This window comes from Tenrec ecaudatus, chromosome 9 (genome assembly GCF_050624435.1).
Source record: "Tenrec ecaudatus isolate mTenEca1 chromosome 9, mTenEca1.hap1, whole genome shotgun sequence".
Lineage (NCBI taxonomy): Eukaryota > Metazoa > Chordata > Mammalia > Afrosoricida > Tenrecidae > Tenrec > Tenrec ecaudatus.
Window position 1 is genome coordinate 76860787 of NC_134538.1, and position 12444 is coordinate 76873230.

General features: G+C 55.6%; 1 protein-coding gene across 1 annotated transcript in view; it reads right to left on the reverse strand.

Moving 5' to 3' along the window:
- Nucleotides 1-509: 509 nt before the first annotated feature.
- The window catches only part of GHRHR (growth hormone releasing hormone receptor), a 32682-nt gene continuing 20747 nt past the window's right edge, over nt 510-12444 (reverse strand). Inside the window, exons 4-13 of the mRNA XM_075557325.1 lie at nt 12250-12347; nt 10550-10647; nt 9694-9826; nt 6480-6633; nt 6119-6179; nt 5623-5692; nt 4598-4689; nt 3834-3963; nt 2706-2747; nt 510-635 (exon numbers count right to left, since the gene is read on the reverse strand). Coding sequence (XP_075413440.1) covers nt 510-635; nt 2706-2747; nt 3834-3963; nt 4598-4689; nt 5623-5692; nt 6119-6179; nt 6480-6633; nt 9694-9826; nt 10550-10647; nt 12250-12347 — 1004 coding nt within the window. The remainder of the gene's footprint in view (nt 636-2705; nt 2748-3833; nt 3964-4597; nt 4690-5622; nt 5693-6118; nt 6180-6479; nt 6634-9693; nt 9827-10549; nt 10648-12249; nt 12348-12444) is intronic.

Sequence of the window (12444 nt, forward strand, 5' to 3'; positions counted from 1 at the left end):
CGTGATGAACTGAGGCCCTAGGTGGACAGGGCTCTGCCCCTGAGGTCCAAGTGGACACAGAGCCTCTGGCAGTTACACAGTCTGGTAGTGACACCCCTGGGCTGTGGCCCAGGCTGTAGGACACGGCATGGTGGCTCAGGGCTGCTCCTACTCAGGGCTGAGCAGCAGCCTTTAGGGGGTTGGCGGGGGATGGGGGGTGGCCTGAGAACTCTCAGGCATTTGGAGCCCTGGTGGTGGCCTAGTGGGTTACATGTGAGGCAGCTAACTACAAGGTCAGCAGTTCGAAACCACCAGGCACTCCTCAGGAGAAAGACGAGGCTGTCTACTCCCATGATGAGTTGCTGTCGGGGAACACACAGGGGCAGTTCGACCCTGTCCTGCAGGGTCTCTAGGACCCGGAGCCCACTTGAAGGCAGAAGGTGTGTTGGTGCTGCCCAGGAGGATGGCGAGCCCATCGCAGCTGCTCAGACTCGGGTGTGCACTCGGGCAGGCAGGCAGATGTCACAGGCCTAGCACACAGACGTCAGCACCTTCAGCCTCGAGCCGGAGGACATAGCCCATCGGGTGTGGGTCCTCCGTACTGGCAGAAGCTCAGGGTCGTAACCGTGCCACCATCTCGCAAGCTCGGCCCGCACCTGCAGGGACAAAGGAGAGGATGTCTGAAAGGCCCCGCACCCCTTCTCCAATGGATCCCAGGGAGCAGGCGGTGCAGGGATCCCGCAGAGGTGAAATAGAGGTGGCGTGAGACGCCAAGGCACTCCTAAGGGCGGGCTCTGGAGGACACTTCTTCCTCGTTCCTGCGAGGGCTGCCGGTGGTCCCCGTGGCTGGTTCTCCTACCTTAGCATCGTCGCCTTTGTCTGGACACAGCGAAGATGTCCGTGAGCTGACTTCTTGTGTGTCCAGACAGACAACTCCTCCTGTCTGGTCAGACACACACCATCCCTGCTCTTGGTTTGAGCCCTGGCACCCCATAACACCCCTGTGATGTGAACTTGGGCCCCTGGAAACTTGTCCAGGGGCGCGGCCCCAGGGAGGAGTTGCAGCTGATGGCCGGAAAGGAAAGAGGAGCAACCCAGGGCAGGGGGTGGGCTGGGGTGGGGGTCTACGTGCCTCTTCACACCCCAAGGGCTGGGAAGGGCTGGGGGCAATGTGGACTCCTGGGCTGTGGCCCCAGAGAGCTGGGCTGTGGCTGTGGTGACAGGTGAAAAGGGATGTCTCCACCTTGAGAGGTAGGAAGCTCCCTGTTAGCAGAGGTGTGTAACCAAAAGGACTTTCTGACTGAGCGCTTCACAGATCTCAGTGGAAGCCCCAGCCCCAGGCTGCCTCAGCCCCAGCCAGGCCTCCAGTGACACTCCCATGGGACACGGGGCGGGTAGGGGGGAGGAAGATGGGAGTCAGAGAGCAGGGGTCCCCGCAGGGGTGGAGATGGCAGTCAGTCCCTTTAAGCACTCCACTGCAAGACACAGAGCATGCAGCCAACCTCGGCCACCAGCGGGAGCCCGGGAGTCTGGGCACAGAGCTAATTCTCCTGCCAAAGATGCGCTCCCTACAGAACACGTCTGTCCAGAAGGAAGAAGGCACACTGTCTTTTGGGTGGGCTTTCAACTCACTCCTCATGGGTCCCTGCCACCATTCATATTTCCACCTGAACCCCATTGAGCCATCTGTCCTTGGGCTGTCCCTGCTCTTTGGACTGGTTTCCGTGTGTCTCTTCTAGGGGCTCACTGTCAATTCCCTGGCTCGGGATCTCTCTCCATGGAGTCCTGGTGGCATAGTGGGTGTGCACTGGGCTGATTACCATAAGGTCAGGAGTTTGAAACTACGAGCTTCTCCGTGGGAGAAAGATGAGGCTTTAACTCCCATAAAAAGTTGCAGTCTCAGAAATCCACAGGGGTAGTTGTACTCTGCCCTTAGAGGGTCACCCTGAGTCATACTTGATGTCAGTGAGATTGGTTTGGGGGTGTAGGGGGTCTTCAAAAAGTTCTTGGGAAAATGCCATTATCTTTCATCCCATTTTTCCATGAACTTTCTGGCGCTCCGTTGGATCTTGAAGCCTACACAGAGCAATTCTTTTTGGCGTGGCTGTATGTCTGAGGAGTGTTCGTGATGCTATGGTTTAGACATACAACTGCTAGCCACAAGGTCAGCAGTTCAAACCCACCAGCTGCTCTGAGGGAGGAGATGAGGCTGTCTGATCTCATAAAAAGTTCATAGTCTCAGAAACCCTATATCGAGTCACCATGAGTTCAGAATTGATAGACGGCAGTGGACTGGGGGGTCTATATGTCTATCTCTGACTTTCTTCACCTCTCTGTTTCTGTTCTCTCTGAAAGTCTCCCCCAGTTCTCTCATCTCTCCCCATTCCTTTTGTTCCATTTTAGAAACAGAATCAGAGGGTCTGTTTACCCTGCTTAGGGATCTCTCTCCCGATTCATAAAAGCACACACACACCCCATCCCCCTGGTGAATGGATAGTAGAACTTAGTTCATCCCAGAGTGGGGAGCGGGGATGGATCAAGTATGTCTATAGGAAGCATTCAGGTTCGTCGTGATCCAGAAGCTCAGGCAGACTGTGCACAATGGACCACAGGTGTCTGGTTTGGTGTGAAATGGAGCCTACAGGGCCTGGGCAAGAGGGAGGGAGGCCAGGAGTGGCCGGGAAGGCTGGACTCGCTGAGTAGGGAAGAGCTGGAGGGCCACCCACCTCGTGGTTAAGGAAGCAGTACAGGATGGCGACGGTGAGGCCCTGTGGGAGCAACGGCAACAGGCTCAATTAATCTCACACTTTGTCCTGGCACCAAGCAGTCTGCAGTCTGTGTGTAACCTCTCTCCCACTCACCTCCAGGCTACGGCTTGGGTCAGGCCTATGCAAAGGTGGGGGAGGGAGTAGATGCTGTCGTCACTAACTATGTGCCAGGTATCATAGCAGAAAGTCTTCCAGGGAGCTACGATTGGTCCCTTCTCTCTGGCCTTTTTTATGTCTGCATCTCCCGGTAATGAACACAGAACTGGCACACATAATAGGTAACAGCAGACAGAAAGATGGATGGATGAATGGATGGATGGATGGATGGATGGATGGATGGATGGATGGATGGATGGATAAGTGGATTGGATGGATGGATGGATCAATTGATAGATGAATGAATGTGTGGGTGATGAGCGAATGGGTAGTTGTAATGGTTAGTTAGATGGGTAGGTATTATGTCAACTTGATGCACCTATGTGAATATATGGGTGTTGCTCTCCTTGGGGGCATGATCTTTTGATAAGGGAGGCTATGGAGCCTCTCTCCATAGCCTCACTTGGTCTCTCTCTCTCTCTTGCCTCTCTTCACCGCCTCATTTGCTTCAACTCTGCATCTGGCTCTGGGCCAGTGCCCATGTGGCCTGCTGTCCTTGGGAATAGTCGGCGCCCTGCCATATTCCTGCTGACCTTGAATCCATGTGATGCTGCACCCACAGACCTGAGATTCCCAATCCACCTTCCTGCTTCACTGGTGGACTCCTGAATGAGTCTGGAGGGAGCTCCCGCTGGCCTGTGGACTTAAGTTGGACTTGCTTGATGTAAATTTCTTTCTTGATATAAAGTTCTTAATTATACATATATGACTGTCACTGGTTTTCTCTAGAAAACTCAGCCTAACATAGTAGTTAAATAAATAATGCAATGGTTGAATAGAAGATGGACAGATGAAAAACTGAAGACATGAACAGACAGAAGAATAACTGGGGTCCCTCTTTATCAAAAAGTCAACTAATTCCTATAGGTAGCAACACCTCTGCCCTGGTCCAGGACCCTCAGGGAAGGCCTACCCGCAGAGACCCCTCACCTGGAAGGAGCCCAGCCCCAGTTCCAGGGGCAGGCGAACAGCCAGGCCAGCACTGTCTGGCAGGAAGTTGAAGATGATGTAGTGGATTCCGAACAGAGGGATGAGGAGAAGCGTTGACTTGGAGAGACGCCTGCAGAGGACACGCCTGAGACTCAGTCTTGAAAGTCCTGGTCCACAGTGAGCCTCTGCTCACCCTTGCCTGCCACCACCTCCCTCTCTTCCAGTCTGTGTAGTAGCCCCTCCCCCTTCTCCCCACACACCACTCTTCCTTCTGCGCCCTGGACCCCGGGTTCCCATGCCATGTGCTCTTGTCCCAGGGATGCCAGTCAAAGACAGATGTATCTTTCAAAGCCCAATAAAGAGACCACTTTCCCCAGAAAGTGTTCTCTAATTCACCTCCCCCACCCCACCCCACTGCCATAGACATAAACCCCAGGGCCCATCAGCCTCTTCAGCCATTAGCTGGCTGAGTGGTCTCCTGGAGGGCAGGGACCGGGTCTATTTTCTCTCTGGAGCACAGAGAGCAACATGGGGCCAGGCTCACCTGCCAGGTGAGACAGACTGCACTGACTTCATCTCCTAGCACCCTAGCATGGTCGCATGCATGTGTGCGCACACACACACACATACACACACATAAACACACACCATACACATATACACATGCATACACAAACACATATCTTACACACATATACACGTACACATACACACATATACATGCACACACATATGCACACACATGTATACACACACAGAGTTACCAGTAGTGAGACCGAGTGTGGAGGCTGCGCTGAGCTGGTTCCAGTTTCCTCAGGAGGATGCGAATAATATTGAGAAAAAGCCCGAAGTTCACCTGGAAAGAGAAGAAAGCGAAGGTGGAGGCCAGAGCCACAGGAAGGCCTTGGGCAGACTGGCAGGGGGCCCAGCCTCCTTGGGGATTAAAATCCACCGCCACCGACCCAATTCTGAACTTGAGGGAACTCAGCACAGAGCAGAGCCACTCGCTGGGGTTTCTGAGATGGCAACGCTTTACAGGAGCAGACAGCCTCATACTCCAGCTGCTGACCCTGTGGCCAGCCACCCATTGCTGGTGAGGTGACAGTATGCCTCCAGGGCTCTTGGTGTTTGAAGACTAGAAACCCGAGTCCTTAAGGCATGGCATGGGGAGGTGGGCCCACAGTTAGAGCACTGCTGCCAGACTTGTAGCCCAAAGATGGAGATGTCTCACATGCAAACCTTGGAGAACAAGATGGGGTAGGGAGCTCAGAGACCCCACCTTCTCCAACCCTGAGGTCAAGTTGGACGGGCAGGGGCTCGGGTCTTATCCCCCGGCCACTAGCTATCCTCCAGGCTTTTCTGACAGAAATTAGGTATCACTCTGTTTGCATAATTCCTGGCTTGAAAATAAATTCAGTCCTTCCTGGATGCCAGCAGAGAGGTCCTGGCGCCTCCCTTCCACGTGTGGGCAGCTGGGGACTCACCCGAGGGACAACTCAGATCCCCACCCATCTCTCTCAACAGCAAGGTGTGACCTGCAACCACATTCATTGAAACTGAGTTGCAGGGAACTGAGCGCCCATCAGGACCACCCCCCTGGCTCTACCTCTCCGGGGAAACTGAGGCCCACTTAGAATGTCCCAGGAATCCATGCCCGAGCCAGGCTGGAACTCGGGCTTCCCGACTCCCTGCCTGGAGCCGTGGTTCCTGCTGCTAGTGGCCCATGGGTGGCTCACGGAAGTTGATTGATTAAACCAAAGGGCAAAAGGGCACTGGCCCAAGGACTGACCCCCACAGAGAGGATGATAGGGCCTTTGATGATCCACCAGTAGGGGGAGCTGTTGTCCAGGTCCCAGCACCTGGAGAGGAAGAGCCAGGGATGACATTAGAGATGTCCAAGGCGAAGTCCAAAGTCCCTTTCTGGCCTCCAGATGGCCTCTCCTCTGTCCTGCATTCAAGCCATCAGCCATCACCCTTCCTCCCCATCAGCCAGTTAGCCACCCCATGTCCAAAAGGACACAATCCAGGCTGGACTCATCCTTTCTTTCCACTTGATGGGTGGATGTGGGTCTGCTGCTTCCTGGCAGGCCCCAACACTTCCTCTTCCAGGAAGCCCTCCCTGACCGCCCATAGCTCCAAGAGGCTCCAAGAGCCCCCCTTCCTGGCCCCAGCCTGGGAGTTTTCCATGGGCAGGACCCACGTCTCCCTTTCCCAACTCGGAGAAGCCCCACATTCCCTAGCTGTCCCCTCCATGCCCCGTGCCACCCCGGACAGGCCAGACTCACGCGATGTCCTCGAAGGCCCACTTGCAACCCACCCAGGTGCCGGTGAAGATCAGGGGCAGCCCTGTCGGGACCACAGAGGGGACACAATGATGGAGCTGTCTATTTGCGGAGCTCAGAGGCCCACCCTGCTCCCACCACTGGACCAACCTCACAGCTAAAGACCATGGAGGTCCTGGGCCTGCTTCCCTCTCCCGTGCATTGCTGTATGGCTGCGGTCTGTGTCTCCCAGCTCTGGGCCTCCAGTCTTCCACAGGGAGGAAGCACCTCTGTGTGAGGTCTGGGGTCCCTGGCTTTCCCTGCCCTCTGCCTGCCCACCCACCTCTGTCTCCCACTACACGCAAAGCCAGCCCCCAGTGCTCACCCCAGCCAGCAAGAACCAGCCACGAGAAGGGACACCTCACGCCGGGCGACGTGGAAACCAAGAGACAGGTCAGGTAGACGGCTTCGGCCAGCAGCCAACTGAAGTTGGTCATGGTGGCAAAGTGGGAGGCGGCCACTGAGACCTTGCACAGAGCCTGGGGGCAGACACCTGGGTACTTCAGAACTGATGCCTTCTGGGCCCCCACCCCAGACCCCACTGGGATTGAAAACGTATCCCCTGCCCCCGGAAGCCCCACCGTATGCAGGGTCACAGTGTTGGAATCTGAACACCTTGGGTTCAAATGCTACCACGAGTTAGTGTCTGGGCCTCCCTCTGCCTGAGTTCCTCATCCATTAGAGGGAAACCAGCCGGACCTCACGCCAGGTCCCAGGGACTGGACGGAAGCACCTTGTATGTGCTGCGACGACATCGCCTTTCGCCCCAGCCCTCCCGAGCTCAAGCCACCTGGACAAAGGTAACCAGCCAAGCCAGCGGCCGTCATGTCGCTCCTGATTCCTGGGCCCACATTCCACTGTACTCCACACAGCGTGCAAGGCCCGGTTTGAGGGAAGTGGATTGCAAGGCCTTTCTGGCAAGGTGCCGGTGGGTGGACCCAAGTGGCAAACATCTGGCTAGCAGCCAAGCACAGTTCACAGCTGGGACCAGACACCCCCGTTCATCCCTCACTCCAAAAACTCACTGCCATCGAGTCTAGATTCCAACTCTTAGTGAATGACCGTACAGGATGCAGCTGCCCCGCCCCTGCGGAGGTTCTGAGACTGTAGCTCTTCCCTGGAGGAAAAAGGCTTATCTTTCTCCATCAGAGCAGCTGGGGAGTTTGAACTGATGACCTTACAGCAAGCAACCCAATGCCACCAGAGCTCCTCGGTCCATCTGTCACACTGGGAAGGCCCTACGACTGGGAAAACCTTGAAGACCAAAGTGCACCCGACCCAATTGCCTATGTGCACGTGATCACTGGACATTGAATAAGGAAGTCCGACAGAGAATTGATGCGCTTGGATGATGGCGTTGGGCAGGAATTTTGGAAGTACCATGGACTGCCCAAAGAACAAACAGATCTGTGTTGGAAGTACAACCCCAATGCTCCTGAAAGGCAAGGATGGTAAGACTTCATCCCACGTGCTTTGGACATGTTGTCAGGAGAGACCAGTCCCTGGAGAAGGACATCACACCTGGTCCAGTGGAGGGGCAATGAAAGTGAGGCAGGCCCTCAACGAGATGGATTGACACCATGGCCACGAGGCGCTCCAGCATAAGAGCAGCCGTGCGGCTGGCACCGGGCCGGGCCTTCTTCCGCTCCGAGGCCCACAGGGTTGCTATCAGTTGGAACTGACCCAACAGCATCTACCAACCACTACCGTTCTGGGAACGTGGAGCAGCACAGAGCGGCACCAGCTCGATCCCGAACCTCCCTCCTCTGAGCCTGCCTTCCCCCAGCGCTTCAGAGTACCCCTCCCGCCTGGGACCCTGCATCGCACTTAGCAGTGAGGGCAGGGGGAAGGAACAGGGAGGACTGCCAAGGTTCTCAGTGCCCCTGACCCCTCTCGACAAAATGGGGTTCAAGCCAGACTCTCTCCTCCGGTTGCTTGAGCTTACAGCATTGAGTGCAATGCCTGGCACACTGCAGGCTCCGTCTACCCAGGGACTTCCCAAAGCTCTCAGGAAACACTCCGGCTGGCTGCATGCAGGCTCCGCGCCAGCTTCTTGAAGCTCTCTCCTTCTGATGGTTCCTGATAAGTTCACACACGTGTCTGTCGTCAGGAAGCCGGCGCTCGTAAAGTGAGTGCCCACTGGGACGAAGGAGCCCTGGGGGCGGTGGGTTCGGAAACACCATGAGGTTGAAACACACTGGTGAAAAATGACAGTCTCTGAAACTCTGGGAGCTGTTCTTCCTGGACCCAAGGGGTCGCTGTGAGTTGGAATTCATTTGGTGGCAATGACTTTGGTGTTTGACAACGTCTGGAAACCCAACTGCCTTTTTAAAAAATGTGTTTAATCTTCTCTGGTCCTTCCCAGGCCTCTGTCAGCTTCACAGGCAGGTCCCAGGTTCTCTGGCCTTGGAGGGGGGTGGTTCACACTGACTGCACCCACCTTCCTGCCCATGCTCCCTCAGCCCTCCTTACTCTCGCCCAGAGCCCCATTTCCTGCAGGGTCTGTGTGCCCGGTGTCCCCCCCGAGAAGCCTGGGTTTCTTGAGGGAGGGAGGGCCCCAACTGCAGGGAGGGCCCCAACTGCTTTCTCCCCCACCGATCCCCACCCCTAGCCACAGACCCTCCTCAAGGAGTGAAATTAAAGCACCAGTGGAATGGCAGTGGAGCCCTGCTGGCATAGTGGTTAAGTGTTGGGCTGCTAACCGCAAGGTCATCGGTTCAAAGCCAACAGTCACTCCTCGGGAAAAAGATGAGACGCTCTACTCCCGTAAAGAGTTACAGTCTCAAATGGGACATCCCCTCACAGAAGGGTCACAAGGAAGGGAGGGGTCAACCTGGGTGCAGTAAAGCACTGATGAAGCACACAATATTTCTTTGGTTCCTTGAGGCTTCCTCACCCACCCCCCACCCCCCACTGCCATTACCCCGGTCCTGCCTTTCAGTTCTGGCTAGGCCAGAGCATGTGCACAGGTAAAGGTAACAGGTCAGAGCTCACGACACAGAATCCAGAAACAGCGATGGGAGTAGCGATATCAGGAGTGTAGGGAAGGTGGGTAGAGAAGGGGAGGAAGGGGAACCGATGACAATGACTGACACCAAACCGCACACTTCCCCAAGGGGATGAACCACAGAAACTTTCAGGGAAGGAGACAGCGATTGGTGTCCAATATGAAGATAATAATTTATAATTTATCAAGAGGTTGCGAGGGTTGGGAGGGAAAGAGGAGCTGATACCAAGGGCTCAAATAGAAAGTAAATGTCTAGAAAACAATGATGGCAACATGTACAAATATGCTTGATATAATTGATGTATGGATTGGAATAAGAGCTGTAAGAGCCCCCAATAATTTTTTTGTTTAATTTTTAAGGGTTCCTGTCTCGGAAGCCCATAGGCAGCTCTACTGTGAGTCAGGCTCAGCATGAGTCAGGCTCAGTGACTCAATGGCAGTGCGTTTGGTAGGAAGAGAGAACGTGGGCACAGGACTTTACCCCAGCTCCTTCCCGCACCCCCCCAGCTCCACCCGCCACCATGGGCATTACGGTGGAGAAGGTGCAGTGGTCAGTGTGGTCGCCGTGGAAGAGGGCCGCGTCCTTCAGGAAGACGGCTCCCGCCTTGAGGATGAAGGTGGTGAACAGCTGGGTGTGGATGTAGTTCCGAGGACAGTGGAGTTTCCTGGAGCGGGTACGCAGGGAAGGAATAGGAAATTAGGCGGGAGACGGGCTCCCCGTGTGCTTACCACAGGGGCCAGGCTGAGTGGGCTTCACAGGGCCGGGAGGGGAGAGGAGGGAAGAGTGGAAGCGAATTGGGTTGGAGTAGAGTTGACATGATGTGACGTGACATGCCCCGGAGACTTCCATATCAGCTCAGCAGGACAGGTGACCAACAGATCCCTGGGCTCAGTCCCATTGAGAGGAGAGCACCAGACCCTGACTTTAGGGAGCTCAACATCTGAGAGACAGACAGAACAGAGGGACAGACACTATCCTTGGGAGAAACAAGACTCGCCCCCAGGAGGCAGACAGTGGCACAGGCTGGGTGTGGGCAGGGCTCTGCCTCTGGAGGCCGGGGTCTTAAAGGAGATGGTGGTCAGCAGGTTGCAGCAGTTGTGGCCGTTGTGGCCGTTGCCCGTCTTCGGAGGAGGCAGAGGAGTTTGAGAAGTAGGTGGAAGCTGGGCTTCTCATCTTGTCGATACAAACGCCTTGAGAAAGAAGCAGTCTCAGCAAACAGAAACCGTGTGGGCCGAGGTGTGGTGCTGGGCACGGGTTCTTGTTTGGGAGGAGGTGGGTCAGGGAGCAGGGGGACTCTTGAGTGCCTAGGCCAGCAATCCGACGTGGTCTTCTGGGTACCAGGGAGCCATTAACACGTCCTGAGCAGGTGATGGTGAAAGTAGCACACCTGAGAGTGAGGAGGACGGCGACAGCGGCAAAGAGGGTGACCACGGAGATGCTGTGGCCCAAGGTGTAGACGATCTTCACCATGGAGAAGTAAGATTTCTGCAGAGACACAGACACGGGCAGAAGAGACTCTCAGCCCCTGGGTCTTTTGGGAAACAGGGCCGTGGGGATTAGGCCTTTCCCACACGCCTCATCCGGTGGCCCAGGGGCCCCCTCCAAGCACTGGAGTGCTTGATCACTGTCTGCCTCCACCAACCCTGCCCAGAGGCGGGGAGGGGAGAATGCTTGGAGATGATTCCATACACTTCCCAATAAGCAAGGTAAGCTGTCCATTCTTCCTGACCTGTAGTGAGCTGGTAACGCCCAGGTAAAGCCGCTCACCACAGACTACTCAGGAAGCACAAGGAAGCCGGTGCCAACCTGGTGTACTGGGTATTCTGGCTTGGCCCGGGCTGGCTGGTGCTCTGGGGAGGGGGCAAGCAGTAGAAGAAAGATCCCCTCATCCCCAGGAGATGATGGAAAACCCCAGAAGGTATGGGGCATGTTTACTGATAGCCAGCTTGCTCACCAGTATGAGAACCTAGAGTCCCCAACATCGGGGACCGCGGGGGGGCAGCCACCAGCGAGTGCAGGGGGGACACTCTTGCTTGGCTGAGTGCTGGGATCAGTCGAGTCCAGTCTGGGCCCCCAGCCCAGAAACTGAGGGGTCACCTGGGAGGGAGGCCTGTCGCTGCCCTCCCATCCCAGTGTCCCTGTGGGTTCAGCGTCCTTCTAAGTCAGTCCTTCTCATCTGAAAAAGCATGTTCAGACTGCACTTACCTGTAGCGCTGAGGGGAGGGTGATAGGGGGTTATGCAAGTGGGGGTCTCCGGCTTTCTTTCGGGTTTGAATTTCCTCTGCTTAACATGAATCACGGGAACCTGGTGGCATCGTAGTGTTGGGCTGCTAGCCACAAAGTCAGCAGTTCAAAACCACCAGTCAGTCCCCAGGACACACTTTCTACTCTCATAAAGAGTTATCCTGTAGGAAACCCCACAGCTGGTACGGCAGAGAGGTTTGGTGTGTGTGTGTGCACGTGTGTGTGTGTTTTCAGATTAGTGGGCACACGTGTGCTTACAGTCTTTCTTCCTGATTCAGAACAAACAGTAAGGTCATATTGATGTGACAAGCTGCTCCTCAGTCTTTGTCCTTATAGTTAGTTAGAAGCGGTGGGGCTTCAGGTGGCTGACAGGCATTCTAGTCCCCTCTTGTAAGGGCAGCTGTTTGAATCCACCAGCGGATGGGTGGATTTCTCCGTGGGAGAAAGACGAGGCTTTCTACGCCTGTGAAGATGTGCAGTCTCAGAAACCCACAGGGGGCAGTTCTACCCTGTCCTATAGGGTCACTGAGTCGACACCAACTCCATGGTGGTGACTGTGGGTTTTGGTAAACCTCCAAAGCCTGGGCCCAGAGAGGGGACTCCAAGGGGGTGGTGGCCGGCACATTTCCCCCTCTTCTCTGAGCAAACAGGAAGGTGGCCTCCCCACCCACTTAGAGCCAAAGAGCCAGAGTCCCTGTCCTCTGGTCTCGTTACTGCCATCTGCTGGAAGACCGCTGTGATCACATTCCCATCTGACACTGGCTACAGAAAAGAGTGATTAGGCAGCCCACCACCCAGGCACACGCCCCCCAGGAAAGGTCCCCGAAGTCTGGAGCCCCTCACCTCCTCGGCCAGCAATTCCAGGGGCACAGGGCAGGCCTCAGGATAAGGAGGGAAGGGCTCAGACCAGCCCGCGATGGTGCAGTCACGCTTCACAGCCCCTGAAAAGAAAGAGGTTCTCACGGTGTGGATGAACCTGCAGGACATGATGCTGGTTGAAATATGTCCATCACAAAAGGACAGCTTTGCTATGAGGGC